At 34.9% G+C, this 22,835-nt stretch overlaps 1 protein-coding gene across 1 annotated transcript; it reads left to right on the forward strand.

The window, feature by feature from the left end:
* The first annotated feature begins 4,152 nt into the window (after positions 1-4,152).
* On the forward strand, positions 4,153-21,601 carry LOC136823230 (uncharacterized). Its single transcript, XM_067079410.1, has 12 exons — positions 4,153-4,388; positions 5,307-5,456; positions 6,327-6,506; positions 7,564-7,793; positions 9,525-9,724; positions 10,137-10,362; positions 10,931-11,162; positions 15,305-15,703; positions 18,214-18,313; positions 19,387-19,439; positions 19,842-20,084; positions 21,528-21,601. The coding sequence occupies exons 1-12, from the start codon at positions 4,316-4,318 to the stop codon at positions 21,599-21,601; spliced, it is 2,160 nt and encodes a 719-aa protein (XP_066935511.1). The 5' UTR covers positions 4,153-4,315.
* The last annotated feature ends 1,234 nt before the right edge of the window (positions 21,602-22,835 follow it).

Consider the following 22,835-nt stretch of genomic DNA (forward strand, 5'->3'; position numbering starts at 1 on the left):
AGAATTTAAAAAGATAATAATGTAGAGGGACCTATTAAGGTCCGAGAGAACCGGGTACACGTTTATTGGACACCAAAGAGTTTGACATTGGTTTACCATTCTCTGACGACTTTCTGACGAATATATTATATGTATGTATTTATCGGTAAGCTCATCAATTGCCGAGGTCCATAAACATAAGTACCTGAATTTTTACAAGAAAGGTATTTTTACATTTCATCATGGATATTCTTCACTCTTAGAAGGGAAATACGGTATTCTTAACCTAGGATCGAAATTCCACCTATATTTAACATGTAATCCATAACTGTAAAATGTAGCATTTTTTAGCCTTACAGGGGAGTAATTGTTAATTTGCAGAAAATAAAGCTCTAAAAATTGCATATTCTTGGTTTCAATGTCCAAGTTTCAGGATAGTGATATTCTTAGCATATTCTTACTTTCTTAGCAAAGTTCATCATGAATTTTTGAATTTTCACGCATTTAAGCAACCGAAAAATAACCATTCACGCATTCATGCAAACCGCTGGGGGCCCCTTTTATAGAGTATATTTTATAAAAAAATTGTGTAACACCAACAAACCCCTCTTGATGTAGCGCGAGGTCCACTTGAAGCTATATTATGATTGGGTGGCGCGATTAAGTGGCCCGTTAGTTTATGTTAATACGCTTTTGCATAGGTGGACTGTAAAACAGTCCGTCAGATTTTTGTTGCTTTTGGAAGGTAAAAATAGGGTGAAGCAATGTTTTGATATGAAAATGGAGATTAGACATCTTAATCCTAAGTATATTTTTCAACTCCAAGTAGCATATTTTTGTTAATTTGGATATTTAACATATTTTCCTTCAAAATGACGACCTTCTCAAATACTCCTAGTCTACTTCACCATAAAAAATTATAAGAAAGAAAAGTTCAGTCAGAATATAGACTTTGGTCTATTCTTGATGCTGCTTTTGCCACACGTGTTTTAAACTCAGGGTTTTGCTTTATTTTTAGGCTTGACACCAATTATAACTCAGATTAAACTCTACATCCCGTCCGAAAATCTATTTTACGGTTATTGCAATGAAGTCAAATACCATTGTTCCTGGAATTTACAATCCAATCAGATTACATATTTGGATGGAATGGCCTTTATTAATAAGATTTTTGATGTGGAAAGTGTTTTATCGATGAATTTTGATACCATAGATTTGAGTCCCAATAGTCAACCAACTGAGGAAGACCCAAATATCAAAGGTAATCTGTTAATACTGCTTTTTGAGTCGGCATTTTCTTTTGAAAATATTGCGTGCGAATAAGCCTAAAAACAGCTGAAATGGTCATTATAACTTTTGCTTAGAATAGAAAACTTAAAACGGCTTTTGCATTGAAAATAAAATTTCAAGAAGTTAATTTTACGAGTCAGAACTTTACATTTTGAAATTACAAAATTCAACCCAAGTGAAGTCGACATATCATCCACATTTATTGAGCATACGTCCTTCTTAGCTCCGGCGCGTCACTTATATCGACGAAAAACGACTTAATAAAATGCGGTCAATCTTTAGGGCCCCAAAATCAAACCCTTGAAGTGCAGAGAAATTTTAAAGACATCTGACCAATTTGAGCGATAAACCCTCCCTCATATTGTAATCCTTAAAGATGTTCCGTTCATTCTAGATAAAAAAGGATTTACTCCAAAATTTGATCCAAACATTTAATTTTTTCTCAATTTCTAATTTCTTAGTGACTCAACATGGAATATCAAAATTTGATGATGGTGGTTCAACATGGAATGAGATTTATGTTTGGACAAACTGAAAGTTTTAGATATGATGAATGTAAAGAGATAAGAACTTCTGCCCAACTATATTCACTCAGAAGATTTGGGTGACAGAGGAGGTGTATGCATTTCGACTTTATCAAGGAACTCATCAGCACTGCGTACTGCACCCTGACTGACCAGATCGATATATATATATATTTGAGATACTTCCGAAGAATACACCATTGTCCCATTTCTGTTTTTCTGCTCCATCAGAATTATGTACAAATAGTTTAGATCTTTTGTCATCATTTGATATCACATACCTGGTTTCCATTTTATGAATATTCATCCTGAGCATGTTGTGTTGTTGTGTCCTCTTGTTGGTATTGTTTTGTCTCTTTTTGTTTATTACATTTTTTGAATAGTTGAAGGTTCAATACTTCTTTGACTATATATATAATCGACCTATTATAAACAAGTGTAGGATATCGTCTACTTACAATTTAAACCGAGGTCCTAAGCAGATGGGTAACAAAATTTCTTGCATAAAAAAACGTAAAATAAAATCACGTGAGGTCTTTACGCCGTTTCGATTGGTCAGATTTGGTGAGCTGCCAAATTCAAAATATTCATTTGTGGCAATTATCATTCACTATGTGAGCTTTGTGAATGAGGTAAAGGAAAGTATTGGTGTCCAGACTACGAACTACAGAGTCTTCTGAAGGCTAGGAGAAAATGTTTTGGTCAAATTGACCGATGAATTCGTGACTTGATTTTGTAATTTTGTTGATTGTCTTGTGAACTATTGGACAGAAAATGGAAAAATGTTTGAATAGTAATAATTTGATGGTCGGGTTCTTCAAAAAATCTTATGAATAATACAGTATATAAATAGTTATCATTCAGATGACATCTACTTTTTCACATGACCTAGCATTCAATAGTTGAGCCGAAATAAGTCATTCACGTTTCAAGAAAAAATGCGAAATACTAAAATAAAGAAATACAGTAATGAAGTTCAAATATTCAAGTCTTTTTTTCCTAAATGATTTCAAAGAGCAAAGCAAGCATTAGAAACTTTTGAAATTTAAAGAGAAAATTTTAGCGAAAAGTTCATTTATTTTGAAATAAATCCGTAGGATTGTGGTCTCATTTTCAGCGTTGAAGTTTCAGCAATACTTCTTGGGGGTTCATAATCACCCAGCTGGCACATAACGTTGTTGCAACGTTTATCTAATGTTCACAACGTCCATATAACGTTAGATGAACGTTGAAACAACGTTGTGTACCAGCTGGGCAATAGGATGTGGGATTCAGCCATGGTAAAAAATATAACTATTTTTGTTATAGGAACTTACATTTCTAAGTATTTTCCAACTGTTCCAAAGTATAGGTCCATTTTAACACATTTTTCGGCTGTAAAAAGTAAATTTTGACCCAGACGGATACTATTCACTCGTAATTATCTTTCTAACGAAATATTAATTTTTGTGATATCTTTTGTCCTTCAAGAACAATATATCAAAATGTTTGGACTCTTTTTGGAACCGACATTTTTGGAATTTATGAAGAAACTTTCGCGAACGGGCAGTTTTTTGCATTTTGCAGGAATTAACTGTCGCAAACGGTGCTTTATGACCCACTGATCAATAAACAAATAGTTGGGTGCAGCGTCGCTAAAAACACTGAGATAGAAAATCGTAAAGATGTTTTTTTATAGAAAATGGCTCACGTCAGGGAAATCCTTTCATAAGATTTTTATTGATTGATTTTAACGCATCACGCAATTCCATTATTCGAAACCAATACATCCATAGGGCATAGTAATCCACAACGGTAAATTTTTATCCCAGATTAACTTCTCAAGTACTGGGGAACTGAAATTTAAGGATTTTCTTCAAAGCCACTGTACGTCAACTTCAAATTTAATTTTTTCAGCTTAAACTAGAGCAAAATAGGTCATGTTTGGGTTTGTCGGAAAGTCCTTTTCAAGATCTCTCTTTTCAGCCCTTTTTTTCGAAATAGGTCCTAAATCAAAATTACCGAAAACTACCGGCAGCCGAAAAAATCGAAGAGGAAGAGGAAAGAGGAAATTTAGCTTGTTAGTACGGAAAGAGTTAAAGATTCTTGTAATAAAATGTCATCCTCGAACACTCCTAATATTTTCTTGTAACTAATCTAAATTTAAAATTTTTCTATATGTATCTGTGGACATTGTTGATTCAAAATGTATCATTTTGAAGAAGATAAATTGCTATATATCCAAGTAACTTAAGATTTGAATAAATTTGATGAAATATTTTTTACTTTCTAATTGAATTCGTGAATATCATATTTTGGCCACCTCAATAGTTAATTCTTATTAAATTTCTTTTTGAAGATAATCTTAGTAGTTATAAATTTTATATTTTATGTAGATATTATGTATGGTTTAGTAAAGTTTGACTAACAAATTGAAATCAAGCATTCATTGACAAAGTATACTGTTAAAATTAGATAAATGAAATCATTATGGTGGATCCTTTCTCTTGATTGTATTGTTGAATCATAAAAACTACATCAGAATGTTATGTGTTTACCATGGAATTTTGTTGTTGTTATTTCTTTTTGGTGGGATAACAAATACACAAGCATCAGGTAAGAATAATATAATCGCGTTTCCCAGCTGACACACAACGTTTTTTCGACGTTTATCTAACGTTCACAGCATGCCCAGTTTGAGTTAGAAATCGTCATTTTTGGTCTAACTCGTAGGAATTGGATTGTGCTTCATGGTCAAAAAAAATAAAAAAATATAAAGTGAGTCTGTCTAGCGAGATTTTAAGCCAAAAAGTAAAAAAAAATGGAAAAATTTGACAAAAATCTACTTTTTTAAGATTTTGACCGTTTTTTGACCATTTTCGGTCAACGAGTGATCCAAGAACCTCCAAATTTTGACCTGGTTTACTTGATTCTGTATTTCAGCGAATTAATTTGGAGTTTTACTACTGGGCACTTTTCTATCATTCAGGCAGGTCAGCGCAGTAGGCCTGACTACTTTAATTTCCCTTACCTACCCCCTCGCCTTTAGCCGCCGAACACCCCAACCTACCTAAATCGGGTGGCGCCGAAAAGAAAAAGGAGACTTTAATCTATCCAACGAGCGATGAACAAGCTTCTAACTTCTTCTAGATCTAGAGATATAAGCCTTTATAGTTTAAACTAGCGATTTTTCTTAAAAAAAATGACCGTGGCACTTAAAGGGTTAATGTCAAATCACGCGTGTTGGTTGTTGAAATAAGCATTATTAGCGCTTCTTTGATGCCAATAAACATTTAAAAAGTAGTTTTTATGACAATTTTGAGTTTTGTTTAAAGGTATTTCGTGGATAAGGTCTTTTCCAAATAATAGTTTTTCATGAGTCTTCAAATGTTACCTTCATAAATAGTGTAAATCCTTGTGGAATCTCTTATCTATAAGAAGGGTGTCGGAATTAGATGAGGGATGTCGACAATTAGACTTCAATTAGTGTTACGGTATAAGATATTATTTCAATTTATAACTTCTTTTCATCAGGATCATGGGGTTCATGGGTCCATAACCAAGGCTGTTACAATCATGATGTTAGTGGTCAAACAGTACAAAGGTATACTCGCCCGTGCACAGGTGGTACATGCGACGGAGGCACCAATGGTGAATACTTCACCTATACTTGTCAACCCGGTTGTGAGTATAACTTTAAACTTTTTCTAACTTTGTTTCAAGTGTAAATTTGAATGTGAATTTTTGAACTTTAAGGGGCTGTTGTTATTCCTTTCGTGGACAATTCTTTGAAAAATAGTTGAACTGAATTGAATTACACAGCTTCGTCCACGAGGAGGGTCATTGCACTCTCAATATTTGGCAATATTCAGAGCCATGGCCTTCTTCGTGGACGAGACGAAGCTGTGTAATATCATAGAGTATATTTATCTTGTCTATCAAATAGCCAATAGAAATCTGCCGTAGCGCGAATGATGACTGCCGGAATCCTAACAGTTGTCACTGTCAGGGGGGATACGTCTGCAATCGGTTAACTAAGTACAATAGAGTTTTAGAATTTTTTAACGAATCACGAATATTTGAAGAGATAAAGATTTCTGTCCAACTTTATTCACTCAGAAGGTTTGGGTAATAGAGCAGCATACACGTTTTTTATAAGAGCAAAATATATTAGAACATAAGGCTTCAACGGCCAAAATGTTTAGAACAAGTTAACAACATTTTAAGGCTTCGTGGACTCAAAAAAACTCAATTTCTTAGGAAAATGTACAAAAGTACTCACAAAGCGGCGAAAGAATACTAAAAACATTTTCAGGCTTAAAACGTTAAGAACATCCAAAGGCTTCAAAAATGTTGGATGTTCTTATAAAAAACGTGTAGGCATTTCGTCCTTAGTTAGGACTCCAGCACTAGATCATGTTCATATCTATAAAAAATTGAAGATACTTTAAGAACAGAGTTTGCAAGATAGCATGCAATAGATTGGAAATTTCTTGGTACTGTAATAGTATATGGAGCTCAACATAATGTAGTTGCTATTCTTCTTTTCTTTAGATATGTCACCGGGTTTTAAACCAACAACTTCCAATTCCAGAAGTCAATGTGGCCCAACATGTACCGGTGGTCAAAATTTTGATGGAAAATTTACTTTGGATTTTCCTTTTGTCCAATTTCCACAGACTACCATGATGAGAATGTACATTAAGGCAAAACATGGATCAAATGGCCAGCCAGGTAAATATATACAGTGACTCTTTGGAAGACTCTTTTTCCCAATTTTCATCCAAAATGCTCAAATTTTAATCCAAAAAACCCGAATTCTTGACTCATTGGGGGAGCCCATTTTTTATCTTTTTTAGTTTTAGGACCCTTCAGACACTTAATTACTAATTTATGGTTTTTGAGGAATCGAAGGTGTATGTAATAAAGGGACCCTTTATAGCTTGTACATCTCCGACTTGGAAAACTATTTTCAAGATGGCACGCTTTTTTTATAAGAGTGGTGTTTTTTTTTTCATTAATCATATTAGATATTCTTAACTTTTTTTGGGAAAATCTTCTTTGGTCAGAAACGAAATTCAACCTAAATTGAACATGTAATGCACACCATGACAAAGTATTGAGCTTCCTCCAGGGATAGTTCACAATTCAAAGTTAAAAATGCTCTAAAATCATTTAGATACTGTTCCTGAATTCCACGATGGCAATATTCCTAGAATATTCTTAATTTTTGTCCAAAATTTCATTACCATGAATATTCTTATAATGTATAACACCCCCTTCTCACAGACCTGGTAGGATTCTTTCAGCTAATGGGGATAAAAATAACGGACTGAAACTCGATGGGGTTCGATGTTCCCTTATTTTTTATGGCTGGGGATTTCAATTCTTTTTTTTTCAAGTCAGAACATTCAGTGGGGATGGGAAAAATAGCATAATATTTTGCAGTGAGGATCAGTTTCGTTGATTATTTTCAATGGGGACAAAAATTGGAGGATAACTTTTCACCGGGGACGATATTTTGGCCAATTTTTGCAGTGGTAAGGAGTCACATTGGGTCTGTGAGCAGGGGGTGTAGTATATTGTTATAAAAAAATTTGCAAAAATTTCTTCTCATTTGTTTATTTACATCCCAGCTGGCACACAACGTTGTTTCAACGTTCTTCTAACGTCATGTGGACGTTGTGAACGTTAGATAGACGTCGAAAAAACGTTGTGTGCCAGCTGGGATTGTGATTTATTCTTTTTATTAAAGTCAAATAATACACAACAATAAAACTTTGATTTTTAGACATGGGACTGGTAGCCAGAATCCCATCATTATCAATTAATCGTGACATGGACACACTTCGCAGTAACACTCGTTATTGGAATGGTATGCAAGGTTCTTGGGGTTGGGGATATTTCAAGAGAAATGCAACACAACTAGTGTATGACAGTGCCGTTTCACAAGACAAAGGATTTTATCTTCACGCTATTACGAGTCAAGGGAATAGATTCGAGATGGATGTAGAAGCAGTGGTATGTTCTTTTATAATTTAGTAAAAAATCTAAGATTAGATTATAAAGTTCATTTATATTGACTCTTTTTTTATCTAGCGGAGCATCGGGCTTTTAGCATGTCGCTGTCCGTAGTGCTGTATGTCCGTTTTTGAAGAAGGGTTGCTTTATCAATTCAATTTCTTTTTGGAAGGAACGGTCTCTTGTAGCATTTTTGTTACTTTTTCTAAAGAACGCGTCATTTTTATTACTTCAAATAACCATTATCCATACCACAGTATCTAATAAAAACTCCATATCATCTGCTTGTAAAATTGCCAAAAAACATTTGACTGTTATTTTTATGTCGCTATCGATTTTCATATCTCCCACTTAAAACCACTCTTCTATTTATTTTTTAATGGAAGTGAAACAATCAAATAGTATTATCAAATAATCAAAAAGCCTAATAAGGAACTGTGTTTGGGTAGCGTTTTTGATTCGACTAAAACCTAATCTAAATTCTAAACCAATTTAAGTTGATGAAGACTTTTGCGACCGTAGTGCAGTGGAAGAGCATCCGGCTACGGTTCGCAAGGTTGTGGATTCAACCATTGAGTTTAAAGCCCGAAGGGCTAGAGTTCAATCTTTAACCTTTCTCAGGCAAGAAAAAGTGAAGCCTTAAAAAATGCGCCGCATTTTTTGACAACAGATTGAATCTAGCAATTCCTTTGTTTACGATTGATATTTTTTTCGAAATTTAGCGGTAAGTTTTAGTTTCAATCTGTCATTTGTGTAAAAACCAGGCGAGCCGCTCAAGACCGCGCAACTTTGGTAGGATTTGTTGGCTTCAAATCCTACCAAGGAGATTGATTTCTAGCCCTTCGGGCTTATACTTCATTGGGTTCAACCCCAGCCGGATTTCTAAAATGGTACTTGATACCTCCATGAACATATAAACGACTGGACATCCATCTCCTTTGTCTTTTTGTAGAAAACACTGCGCTAGCTCCGTTGCCGCCTCGTTAAAAGCATAAAATGAAACAATAGATTTTGACGATACACCACTTGGGAATACATTGCTAACAACGTCAAAACTTCGACAAAAGTCTCTGTTGTTCTACTCTTCTCAAGTCTTTTATCTATATTATAAAAAAAGATAACAGAGGCAAAATCATCGTCAGCTTGTCAAAACTCCGACTAATATTTAAAATTTTGATTTAAAAGTGTCTAATAATTTTAGAGAGTGTCACATTCAAATTTCGATATTTTTATGACACAGGCTCTCAACTTTGGCAAGCTATTTTTTTCAAGTCATAAAAACAATTATTGGAGTATAACAAAAGGGATTCAAAAGTATACACGCAGTTGAAATTCTGCATTTCAAAGTTGAAAAATATTGATAAAATATATTGCAAACTTGTGAAAAAATTCGAAAATGATTTGTTGCGGGATTAGGAGTAATGTTCAAGCTCTATCAATCTTTTTACCTAAATATTTCAAAGAAATAAAATTATGACGGAATATTGTCGGATTTTTTATTCTAAATTCAAAATACAGGTAGCAACGAAGCTCGCTTCAAAGAGACAATAACAGATGGATGTCCAGTCGTTTTTATGTTCATGACACCTCCCTGCTTAATTCCCCTACCTTCGGTAAGATAGCTATCGAAAGAGAAGCCTTTGGGTCGCCTCCGACTGCGCTCGCAGACTTACTTACTTAAGACTTTTGTGTGAGTGTTGATATATAGATGCAGTTTCTTTTCCATTGCAGATGACATTTAATCCATCAACAGACAGCGAAACGTACATCAGTGCTGCATTTTATTTGCATCGGTTTACTGACCATATAGAAGTCATATCAATCATGCAGAATAAGAGGCAAAGAGCTCCAACTACAAGTGGTACCCCTGAGGTAGTGACATTATCAGAAAGAGGACCTGACCGGACCTCGCTTGATGCTTTATACCCTGCGTAGGTTTACTCTATTATTCTTTCTTTTCAATTCTTTGTTGGAGACAATAACAACACAGTTTGTTCACGGTGTAAATTGGTATCTGTTCGGCTGATAGCCGGCGAGACACGTCGACGTGGATCGGTGCATGCGCCCTGCACTGCCAGAATCTAAAAAGAAACTTTGTTTCCCGTGTCTGCGAATCGGGAAACCCGCCTCTATTAATAATATTATCAATAATTTAAAGGACACCAGGGTGATGGAAAACACCCGCCCTGATTGATAGAAGCAATAGGGTTAAAGTCATTGTTATTGGTGTTACACAAAACATGTTTCACATTTTATAGCTGAGCGAGGCAAAAATTAACGATAGTAGGTATATGAACACACTCTATTATTCTGACGGGTTTCTTCTTGATCATTTTCTTTTAGTTTTCAATTGGTAGCTCAACCCTGGATACATTTTGGAGGGACTGCACGGACACGTGACATTTTTATTCGCCAACGTATTCCAAACCTTTATTTTAAAATTGACAAAATTTCGATAACTTGGTATACAGCAAATCACCCATCGGTCGTTATAGTTGAGGACACAATAGCTTTTGACGAGGCGCTAACGGTCTCGATGGATGATTCCAAAAATGAAATTCATCACTATGTAAGTTCTTTTATATATAATATTAAGGGAGTGGTTAGAATGTATCTACAATATTTTCAAAAATTCTCAAAAAAATTTACACCCCCTTGATATCCTCAAGTAAATTTCAAGGCCCCTAATATAGAACCCCCCTAAAGACATGAAATCTTTTTGAGACCCCCCCCTAAGGGTGGGAAAAAAATTTGACACCCTCTAGAATCATCCACTCCCCTCTAAGTAGATAAATTCTTTATTCCACGAAGCTAGCCTGGGAATAATTTTGGCGATTTTAGATTTTTCCTCAAAATTAATTCTTGCCTAATTAACTGTTTTTGTAGGTCACAAAGATACCCTTTCCTCCTTTTTCAACTAAAAAGCTTTAATGAAATAAAGGCAAGATATTCGCTTAAATGAAACCTACTCAAATCTAAAAATAATCTTAGTTCGACAAAATATATTCCACTGAATTGCAATGACAAATTGTCCCTAATCCAAAATTTCTTCTCGCCAAAATCTCTTTTCTTAATGTACATAACTTCTAAAATGAACTATGTTGGATACAAACCTCCAAAAATTTAATTTTTTGTAGATTCCTTATGTCGATCCTAGTCAAAGCTGGATGTCACCGATCCAAAAATATGAAAACAAAGTGATCGAATTCCAAGATTCTACTTATCTGGAACGTCCAATCAATTCAATAATTAATGATGTTTCATTTTGTTTTGAAACTGATAAATGTGATTCCTCAAAACCGTATCAATTCCAAACTAACAGAGGCGTAGGACGTTTTGGTACCGTGGCAGATGGTCAATTGCCAATAAGTAAGTTCTTAACCTTGATATTGATTTAATGTTGTTGGTTCACCATCTTATATCTTCCTAAATAGACCTTTTCATAAATTACGTCACTTGCCTCGTATTCAAACAATTACCATCATGGTGATAATATCCCTTGAGACATTAAATGATTTCTCTGTGAATAGAAAGTTGTTTTAATAAAACCCGCTGGGAGTTCATCACCTTGATATTAATTTCAAAACGAGGCAAGTGATGTTCCTGACGTGAAATGAAAAGGTCTATTGATTTTTATCTTACCGCTGTTCTTTTACAGTGTTGTTTGAACTGTTCCATATTATTCTATGCTAGCAATTCAAATGTCATAGATCAAATCATGGATTTATCATAGAACTCTGGATAAACATCAAATAAAACGGTGGAGAGCGAACTATTGTCTTTCCATTGTTTAAGAAAACAATCGATGTTCTAGCTTTGTCCGCAAAGGACCACTGTCATGGCGGCTCGAAGGTCCCTGATTTTGAAAAATGATTAATAATCCCGTTTCTAAAAAGTCCTGTAACTTCTTGTTTTTGTATATTTATCGGATGCAACTTTGAAAATGAAAGCAAGAAAGCTTAACGAATACATTTATGAAATTAAATGGGAAAAAAACTTCATCAAACAAGAAAAATTTAGTAAAAAGCCTAGAATGACGCTGAAAATAAGGTTGGCAATATCTTTCCAATTTTTTCCTGAGATGAGCTAGGATTGACATATGTTAGACTGGAGTATCTTGGCTTCATAGTGATATGAAAATCTTTTGGAGGCACGCGGTGGCACGGTGGTTTTGGCAAGGTGGAAGTTTGAAATTTTCTGGTGTCAACATTCAATTTCTTATACATAGCATGTTTGTCGCATCTTTCTCATAGCTTGAAACGTCATAACGACATATCATTAGCAATCAATTTGATGTATTTGACTCTCTTGAGAGATCTTTAAGTCTCATTTGGGAAGTGTATAGCTGTGTTTTGATGAAAAATGCAATAAAAAAATTACGAAAAATTATTAGTGAATGGAGGAGGGTGAACAATAATGTCATTACTGCGGACAAGGCTAGAACATGAGAAATCGATGAAAAACCAGCTCGTTGTGTATCCAGAGTTCTATGATAAATCCATGATCAAATTAAACGCAATGAGATATAGCCAATGAAGTATAAGCCCGAAGGGCTAGAAGTCAATCTCCTTGGTAGGATTTGAAGCCAACAAATCCTACCAAAGTTGCGCGGCCTTGAGCGGCTCGCCTGGTTTTTACACAAATGACAGATTGAAACTAAAATTTACCGCTAAATTTCGAAAAATATATCAATCGTAAACAAAGGAATTGCTAGATTACATCTGTCGTCAAAAATGCGGCGCATTTTTTAAGGCTTCACTTTTTAATGCCTGAGAAAGGTTAGAGATTGAACTCTAGCCCTTCGGGCTTTAAACTCAATGGATATAACCGACAAAGACTAGAGACCAATCTCTTATGTTGATTTGAAGCAAATTATTTCTTACATGGTTCTTATACAAAGGCTGGACTGAATGCAACAATTAAAAATGCGAAAATCAAAAACAAAAAAAAGTGCTAGATTCAATACGCCATCCGAGATGTGGCGATAATCTTAAGAAATCACTTTTCTTTGCATTGTCACCATGAAAAACTAATTCACAAAAGTCTAGATATTTATATTCTCTGGTTTTCTGGTCTTCCTTAAGTGCTCTGATTATAGTCAGAAATAGCCTGGGAATCCAAGCTCATAATCTTAGAGAAAACAAAAAATACCTCACCTAACAAAGTTCTAAGATTGTAGAGCTTGGTGCAGTTAGATTAGTCTGACACAGAATGTTATAAACAGTCTGTGTGTGAACCCTTGTTGACAGACTTTCTGAACTTTGGAAACCCAGGCAAACACATATAATCAACTTACCATAAAAACCCTTTCACAAGCTCTAAAGACTTTCAAAGCTACTAAAAACTACATCAAAACATCAGCCACATGTATTTAGACTTCCACCCAACACTCATTTTGTTTCGAAATTAATCTATGTTTTCATTTTCATTTGTTTTCCTTTTTTCTGGAAAGTCAACTTTTTCCATAAATTATGCGCGCGCATCGAAATTATCAAAATGCGCGTGAAAGTACTGCCAAGTAATACGTCGAAAGCTGACTAATCAGGTTTGCAGGGAAAAATCTCCCTGCAGGCGCGTTACCTACGCCAAGCGTTAAACAAGCAGAAAAAATATCATAAAATAGACTGTGGAAAAAGTTTAACGCTTGGACTCCCAGGCTAAGTCAGAAAGTTTGTTAAGGGATTTGTTTTGGGTTTCTTTTGACACTTTTTAACAAAAAACTGCTTTTACAAGTTGTTTGGTTATTTATCCTTTCCGAGGAATGCAAAGAGATGGAAAAACAGCTTCTTGAAAACAATGGAAAAACGGCTCGTTATATACCAGGTCTCTTGCCCTTAAGGGAGTTTATGTCGAGTAAATAGGTTTCTTTTGTTGTCGCTATAAAAAATCTGCATAATTAGCGTGTTGTGACAAAATTCTTTTGTTTCAAGCCAGATTATGCGCAAACTTTTAGGGCTTATATTTTGGGTACACCTCTCCTATACGAAAAAGTACCTATATCTTCTTGCTCAGAATTTCATAGCGATTCTACTGATATAACCGCATCATGACCGCATCATTATATGGAAAGCTAGAGCTCGAGAAGATTATAACTTCATCTTGATTTTACTCGACTTCTGACAGTTTTACAAGAACCAATTTATTATCATTGCGTTAAGAATTTCTTTTGCTATACATTAGTAAAAATATTGCTCCTTATTCTTAAAAATTGAACTAGTAATCAGCAAAAAAGGAAAAACAAATTTTCATTTTTATCGTCAAAGCATGTAGAAACCGTCCGAATTGTACGGCGAGCCGTCTTTTCTGGACTTTCATTTAATGACCTAATCAACGTTTTTACAATAGAATTTTCAATAGAAGTGATCGTTGAACTTTGAGTAAATCAGAAAAGCTGTTTTTCCATCTCTTTACATTCCTCTGATCATGTCAAGAGTAATTAAGAATTTAGTTTCAAAAATGACGTTATGAACTTTAAAAAGACGTTAATGAAATGTTATATTACCCTCTTCATCAAAAAGTGCTAAGTTTTAATAGGTAATTAACCTTTTTGGTTCAAACTTTTTTAAATTGTCCACAAAGATAAAAACTATTTGAAAATTTTCGGAAAAATTTTCTAACTTTATAATGTATCATAAATTTTGACCGTTTTTCTACGGAAAATTGGGATGAAAAATTGGACAAAACACAAAAGGCCCTATCCTCAAGATTTCGACACAAAGAAGCTTTTCCAAAGATTTTTTTTCCCCAACCAAAATTCAAATCCAAATTTTTTACGCTTTTATAAACCGCAATCAGTAAAAGTCGAAATACATGATCTATTTTCGAGCTAGTGAAAACAAACCATTTCATTTGGACAAGTCTATTGATTGGAAGTTACTAAGTTGTGAATTTGGTCTGGGAAAAGCGACGAATTTGAAATTTTGATCGGGGAAAGGGACGAAAATGCCTCTATATGACGAAATTATCCCCGAGTAACTAAAACACGACATTTTTTCCCGGTAAGGTAATACAAACCATCGTATATACTATGGAGTAATTTTTGGATATTTTGAATAGTTTTAGTTCTTGTAAAAGCAGAGATTTGGTGAAATCTAATTTTTGTAACTTTTTGGTAAACCTTTGTGGGCTGGGAACATTGGTTTTCACTTTCATTCTCAAGGGAGAAAATGCTTTAATTGCGAACTATGGTACCGTGAAGTTGGGTAACTTGCATCAGTGGAGGGAAACTTGCTTAGCCATCAAATAATTGACCAATCAAATCAGCAAAATCTCAAAACAAATGAACTACCCAGCTCCACTCGCAGCTCTACTCTACCATTTTTGTTTTGATTTAACTTTGTATTTCTATGACCAGACAGGTCATTCATTTGAAGGCTATGCATGTTTTCCCCCACTGATACAAGTTACCCGATCTCACGGTGTGTTGAGGATAATATTTTCCTAAATTTAACTTTTAAATATAGGTTAACCAAAGCTTTTGTACCAATTATCTCTTCTAACTTTCTTTCTAGCCCCATTTCGTATCAAATATCTCGAGGGTGGTTTGTGCTGGTATAGCGATATTACTACAAGTAATAAAGTCTTACTTTCTTCACGATGTCGCGATCTATTTACGTTGGGTCGCCATCAATTCCCATCTAAACCTTACCATTTATGGCACGTGGAGTCAAAACTTTTGGTCAACCACGCTGGTGGCGGAAACGCAGAAATATATCTGCATACAGACTCGCGTGTCCCCTTTTTATCAAGAATGGGAAGGCTTTTAACACCATATAGATGGACACAGGGTGACTGCATTGTAGCTGATAATGAAAGACCTACTACCAGCGGAGTTGGTGGACAAAGAGACCCAACCGCATGCGACGAGAATGAAATTAATATCAATAGAACGCGGACCAAATATTTGCCAGGTAATCATATTTTTAAAGACTGTAGGAGAGACCTTCTTTTGTTCTCCCATATTCGGAGAAATGAGTCGAAGCGAGGAAAAAAAAGGGACAAGCTGGAGTTTTTACAAGCTCTTATTTGATTGGTTTGGTCGTTAAGATGTAATAAAAGAATCTTATCACTTTTTCTAAAGAACGCGTCATCTCTATCACTTCAAATGACCAATTAGTGAAGTATCTTGTAAAAACTTCTTATTATGTGAACATTAGCGACGTAAAGCTAGCGTAAGCATACAACGTATTTTAATTATCTCCTTTATCGACCTTTTTTTACCAGCAAAAGAACTTCCCCCCTACCGCGCCGCCTGAGCACAAATTTTTGAAATAGATCTTATCGGAGTTTTTTATTTTTTGCCCCCGCAAGGAGCGCAGCGACTGAGGAGGCATTCATAGCTTCACGCAATATATTGGACTGGAATCTCGATTTTTTGCGAATTGTTTTTGTTTTTGTGTTTGCGTCGTAATCGGCTTTCCGGCCAATTAAGTGTTCCGCAAAAATATGGCGGTAAATTATACAGCGGTAAATGTTATACATATTTTCATGTTACGTTATATGCTATTACCATTATTGCGTATTACATTTTATTAGTTTTGATTTAGCATTGAAAAGCTGAAGCAAGTGTTATAAATGCAAATTATAGAAAAAGTATAGTGATTACACCATAACACGAATTACATCTGATTACAATATTACTTCTGCAAATCAAAACAAACAAAATGGCAGACTGGTTATGATGATGAGCTGATTCATTTTGACTGGAAAAATGAAAAAGTGTTTTGTATGTCAAATTTTGTTTCTTGTCTTTGAAACTGAATACTAAATACTGTAATTTAGTCAGAAGTTCATTTCAGCAATGATTTCAATTCTTTTTCTGGAGTCTTTAAAGAAGTTTGCTCAAGTTTTCAAATGTACACTTGATATTTTTGTTCAAACTGTAATTTTCGAATTTATCTTTGTCTGTTATTATATTAATAAATAGCTTTATTGTTTATAGAGCTTCTTGAGCTTTAAAGACCATCATATGGTCGTAACTCGAGAAAGTCTTCTTAACTTGGTAAGACAATATACCGGCAAAGTACAAAAAGGTTGAATGTACTAGTACACATAAGTATTAAAAGTTGAATCCAAAAGTGGTTGAATGTGTTGAATGTCAATCAATGTTTTTTTTTGGTATTCAAAATAGATTTACCTCACTTAGAGTGTTTTCACTGTTTGTTCAGTGTGGTAAATCTATTTTAAAAACCTGAAAAAAGTTTGTTTACATTCGTTTAACTTTGCATGCGCACGTTCAACTTTTTCATGCAGTTGTGATAGCCTAAATAACTTACGCTCCAGGAGTTTGGTGAAATAGCTCCAATTTAACAGTGGTTAGACTAGGCACACAGACAGTCATACAGGAACACCTTAAAGTGAGAGTATATAGCTAAAAAGCTCAAAAAGTCTAGTTTCCTGAAGGCCCGCCGTATCTTCATTGTCTGCGCTGCAATCATATCTTAATGGCTTCAATCCTTTCAGCTTGGAGAAAAGATTGTGTCATGAAAAAGTACTATGCACTTGAAAAAAAAACACATTTGAACTTTTCGACTGTACGTCTTTAATGGACCACAATGACATTCTTTTATTTTTCTTTTGACTGCAATCACAGCGTACGCAAGTGGAGCCCGGGCCTTAACTAGGATTGGTCTATTTCAGATGGCGCAGAACTTTTTGATAAATTTTATCATCTTATCATCTTACTATTGTTTATTAGGCAAAGTAGCAAAGAGAATTATTGAAATATATAGCAGCCAATGAAAAATAAGCAAGCTATTTCTGATTGGTTACCTTGTTGATTTATTCACCGCTATATATTTTGCCTACAATCGAAGATGTCTGCAGCATTATTGGAAAAGGTCTATTTAGTGAATGATCATGACAAATATCGTTGTAAGAAAAAACAAACAAACAAGGAGATGTGAAAGTCAGTAAGATAATGACACCATGATTTTCGAAGTATGTTTTTGAGAAGCTTTTCCAGCTTTTCCTTGAATTTTATTAAATTGTCAAGCTGCATGAATTCTTCAAGTATTTTGTTAATGGAATATGATTTTTTATTCAACCAATCAATAAATAATTAAATCAATCAATTATTCCGGATTATTTTTTATGCTTTAATTTATAAAGCATTAAAAGCTTTATAAGTGCATGACATGACCTTTCTGTGGGGGCATTTAGTGAAAGCTATGACTAGTTCTAAAAAAGCGATGTAATGTGGGATTGTTTTGAGTGTATTAAAATAGAATTCCCCTCGAGGAATTCCTAAGAGATTTCTATTGTAAACTCCGATAAGGTCTATTTTGCTTTGTTAGCACAACAGGTATGTCTTTTTCTATATCGTATAAAAGATATTCACACTTCTGCCTCGTTATGTTGTAAAATTTGCATTTATGAATGTGATAAATGTTTAAATCTATAGTCGTTATTTTCATTTTAGATTATTCAGCGCATTACAACGTTTTGAGCATGAAGAGTATTCTGCAAACGACGGTTGATGGATTAAAATTATTACTGGTTTGTGATCCCAAAAGAGATTTGTAAGTTCTGAATACTTTCCAACACAGATGAGATGGAGTTTTTATAAGATACTTTATTAATTGGTCATTCGAAGTAGGAAAAATAATGACGCGTTCTTTAGAAAAAGTAACATGTTTTATTACTGGTTAACGACCAAACAAATCAAATAAGAGCTTGTAAAAACTCCATCTCGCCCCTTCCAATACCAATCCCGAGGAGACGGTCACTCAGGTGAAAAAGTTTAAAGTTCACAAGACCCGATAAATGATAGGGTCTCAACCCGGGTCTCAACAACAACAAAATGCAGTATAACACTGTGTAATAACTGTAAAACTTGGAACTCATTCAGGATCACGTGATATTAACATTTAGACTTTGCTATGGTTAACCTGATAACAGCTGGTCATAGTTTTCTTACAGGCACGCTAAACCCATAGATTTAAAAAGCCCGAAGGGCTAGATGTCGTGCTTTTAGCTATCACAGGCAAAAAAAGTGATTATCGGAAAAAATATTGTTGCTATTGTTTTTGAAAACCCGCGAAGCTTCTGATTGGTCGAGCGCTGAAATTCTATTGTATTTTATTGTATTGTATTGTATGTCACGTGACTAAGGTAGGATTTCCTACCTAACCACGGGACACTTTTCAGCAAAAGATTTATATCTATCTTCGGGCTTTATAAATCTATGGGTAAACCTCTGACGTCTGAAGGCCCTTGAAAATTAACCATTTGAGGAAAATAGTCCTCCACGGAAAATTCTACAACAAGAACCTTGCTGTGCGGGAAAGAGTCAAAAACTAAATTTTCCTGACGCGGTGACCTACTTTTGAACACAATCACGTAATAACTTTGTTGTCATTCCCACTCCTATTAGATGATGGCAGTCCTTCCAAATTCGAGATATTCGTCAGATTGTTTTGTTTTCACCCATCCTTTTTGAGTTTCAGCGTGGTGGGCAGAAAACAATCACGATCTGATCTCAAGTTAGCTTTGGTGTGCTTAAAATATGAAATACTGAACTGTATAATCCCATAAGAATATCTTTAAGTAAATAAAACTGTAAACCAGCTTCTCCATTTAATCTATTTTTCAGGAAAACTATTTCGAACTGTCATTATTCGACAGATGATGGCTTGAAATGGAAAGGTAAAATATTGTTTAAGAATTTGTTTAAATATTGTTTATTGTTTAATGGGTAATGTATCCGCAACCATCCTACAATCAAAGTTATAATATTTGAGAAAAAAGGGAAATTCCCACGAAATCTTACTTACAACCACAAACGATTTGGTATATTCGGAACCATCCTATATCAATTTAGAATCCCAATTTGAATTTGAAATTGTTTCCTTGTCCAAAATATATCACGAATTTGATTATTTCAATGTTTTTCAAGATTCAAAGTTTGAAGGAAAAAGTCGATTTTGGGCTGTCTATTGTTGAGTATACGAATATTTAATTTGGAAGCGGTTTTTTCCAATTTTGGTTAGAAAACTTCGTGGGGAATTTTGTGAACCCATTGTCAATCATAAACCTTTCATTTTATAGGGTTATCAACTACAATTACCCAAGTGAAATTTATCATCCCTTCCGAAAAAACCTTTTACGGTTACTGCAATGATTTGAAATACTTTTGTTCAATGGAATTTCTATCCAATCGAATATCTTACTTGGACGAGGCGACATATAACGGCAAACTATCAGACCTTACTATGGTAACTGCAACTAATTTGGATGATATGACATTGACTCCAAGTTCAGTTGATACGAGCGACGACCCAGATATCGGAAGTAAGGCTCTGACGCAAATGCAGTTTCTCAGCTGGCACACAACGTCAAAACAACGTCTATGTGACATTCTTAACGTCTAAATAATGTTATTTCAACGTTAAAACAACGTTGTGTGCCAGCTGGGCAGTTTCGACACTCATTTAACGCAATTTAACGCACGCAGCATACATTTTCAACTTAAAGTGAACATTTAACACGTTGAGCTTCAAGCTGAGCTAGAATATTAAAACCTGTAAGGTGACGGTGTTACAGCACTGCAGATTTTTTTTCCGTACATGGACGGAAGTATCATCGACGGTCGGGAGTATCTCATCTTTGTTGTTTGGTTTTGTTTTTTGGAATTGCTTAGGTCAGGGTTGGTAGTAACGGCTTGTCACTGTGCCGGGTGCATACTCGGCGCCTTGGGTCCCGCAGGGTTGCTAGTAACGGCTCGAATTTCAGTCAGGTTAAAAAAGGGGCAATTTTACCCATATTATAATAACATTCCCGTCTTTTTTGTCATCTTATAAGTATTTCCTAATTTTGTGTTCTGCTGTGAGAGTGTGGCTCAACGTATAGCGCGCTGTGTTTCTGATCAGAAACTCTTTCATTTGGTGGGTTCGAACCCCGGTCGGGTCGATATTTCAAGGTTTCAGATAAGTTTAAGATACTTCCGTCCATCGATGATACTCCTGACCGTCAAGATGAGATACTTCCGACCGTCGATGATACTCCCGACCGTCGATGATACTTCTGTCCATGTACGGAAAAAAAATTTGCTACGGCACTAGCCCTTTTATTCGTCGGTGTTACAGTATTTGAAGAAAAAATTGACGGTATTTCGTTGTCAACCATGTCATGTAATGACCAAATAAAGATTTTAGCAATTTTTTTAGATCCGGTGTTGATGTTGATCCAAGGACAAATTTGTCGTTGTTTTAGTGCATGCGACCCTACCTTATCGGGGAAAAAATGTCGGGGGAAAGTGACGAAAATTTCGAGGGGGTGACGAAATTTTAACCCGACGAATTTTTTCCCCGATATTTTATCACCCGACCAAAATTTTACCTGATTTTTTTATCCCTGACCAAAACTTTTACAGGATTTTTTAAACCCCAACAAAAATTAAAATCTAAATCTTTTACACCTTTATTAACCAAAAATAGTGCTTTAAACGTCGAATTACAAGGTCTTTTTTCGAGCTAGTGAAGGAAACCATTTCATTTGAACAATTTAGTTGGGTAAAAGTGACTAATTTGTAAATTTCGTCGGGGAAAAGTGACGAAAATGCCTCTAGGTGACGAAATTTTTCCCCGAAGAAAAAAAACCCCGACTAAATAAAATTCCGACATTTTTTTCCCCGATAAGGTATTTGTTCGAATTACAGAGAGGTTTGTCTAGGATTGCATATATGATTTTCAAGTCACTTAACTTATATAAACTTTATATTTTATTCATTTTCAGTGACATCGCGTGCATTATCAAAACTTCAAGGTGATGGAGTAACATGGAATGAAATCTATATTTGGACAAACTGATCGTGCATGGATATATCGTGACCGGGGGATACTACCCTTGCTGACCAGCGGCGCATCCCCGTATCCCTTTTTGTCCATGCATCCCCCTGGGATATCGTGCAAATAGAACTAACAGTTGTGACTCAATTGTCAAGAGGAGAAATAATTGACATCAATTTGAAGCTGAGGATATGCGTTTAGGTTTACACAGGATCAAGATGCACCAGAATGCTAAAAAAGGCACTCCAACTTTATCAATTTCCATACTACTAGTTATGAATCACTGGTTACGGAATAGACATTTATGGAAGAACAACTATGGACTAAAAAAATAAGTCCGTTATAGGAAAATGAAAATGTATCTAAGATGAATAAACAAAATGATACGATTAAAAACTTTTAATATTTTTTAAGATATTTAATGTTTCAGTGCACCTAAGCCTGACATATGCATTATATTCCAATAAGGATTTTCGTCACGACGTAAAGCCCAAGCACGTTTCCTTTTCAAACAAACTCGTCAGTTTCTAATTGGGTATTTTTGATAAATGGTATGACTGCCGTCCTTGAGGATACATTTTTCTCCTCTATCACGTCGACAGCCCTAAAATTTCTTCTTGAACTTTCAATTTTCAGTAGATGTGGAGTCATAAGTGTTGTAAAATTAACAAACCACACCGACTTACATTAACTCTTTGACGTTCTCAAATAGCTGAAAAATCGTATTCTTAATTTTTTTTCAATGCTTAAACTCTGAATCGAATTATCTCGGCTTAGGGGATAGCTAAACCCTTAATGTTTGGTACCGTTGGAAAGCTCTATCTTCATTATATCTTCTCCAAATATTTGAATTAGGTCCTCGATCAAAACTACCGGCAGCCGAGAAATCGTTCCTGAGAGAAAAAAATTTTGCTCGTGGTGGGACGTCAAGGAGTTAAACGACTTATATTATAGCACGAAGCACTACATCGACAAAAAATTTTTCTTTAGAAAACCACGAAATATTATGGTATACATATTTACTCAATAAACACTTTAGCTTTAGAAATATAATATTGTACAGTTGTTTCAACATCAAGCAATTTTTTTACTATTTATCACTCAAACACAAATGTATCCAAATGTACTGTATCAATTTTATTTTTTTTCGACGTCCAAATAATCGTCTTACGTCATGATTCCATTTCCAAACGACGATGAGAACATTTCAAGGTTTTGGTTTATCTTTTAGTCAAATTCTTCAGTAAGTCGGAGG

The sequence above is a fragment of the Clytia hemisphaerica genome, unplaced genomic scaffold, assembly GCF_902728285.1.
Source record: "Clytia hemisphaerica strain Z4C2 unplaced genomic scaffold, Clytia hemisphaerica genome assembly, whole genome shotgun sequence".
Lineage (NCBI taxonomy): Eukaryota > Metazoa > Cnidaria > Hydrozoa > Leptothecata > Clytiidae > Clytia > Clytia hemisphaerica.

Bases quoted from the DNA above. Each gene is read 5' to 3' on its own strand.
- LOC136823230 (XM_067079410.1), top strand. From the start codon at position 4,316: ATGTTATGTGTTTACCATGGAATTTTGTTGTTGTTATTTCTTTTTGGT. The intron at 6,507-7,563 runs GTAAATATATAC...TTTGATTTTTAG, and splicing joins TGGATCAAATGGCCAGCCAG to ACATGGGACTGGTAGCCAGA. The intron at 15,704-18,213 runs GTAATCATATTT...TTTTCATTTTAG, and splicing joins GCGGACCAAATATTTGCCAG to ATTATTCAGCGCATTACAAC.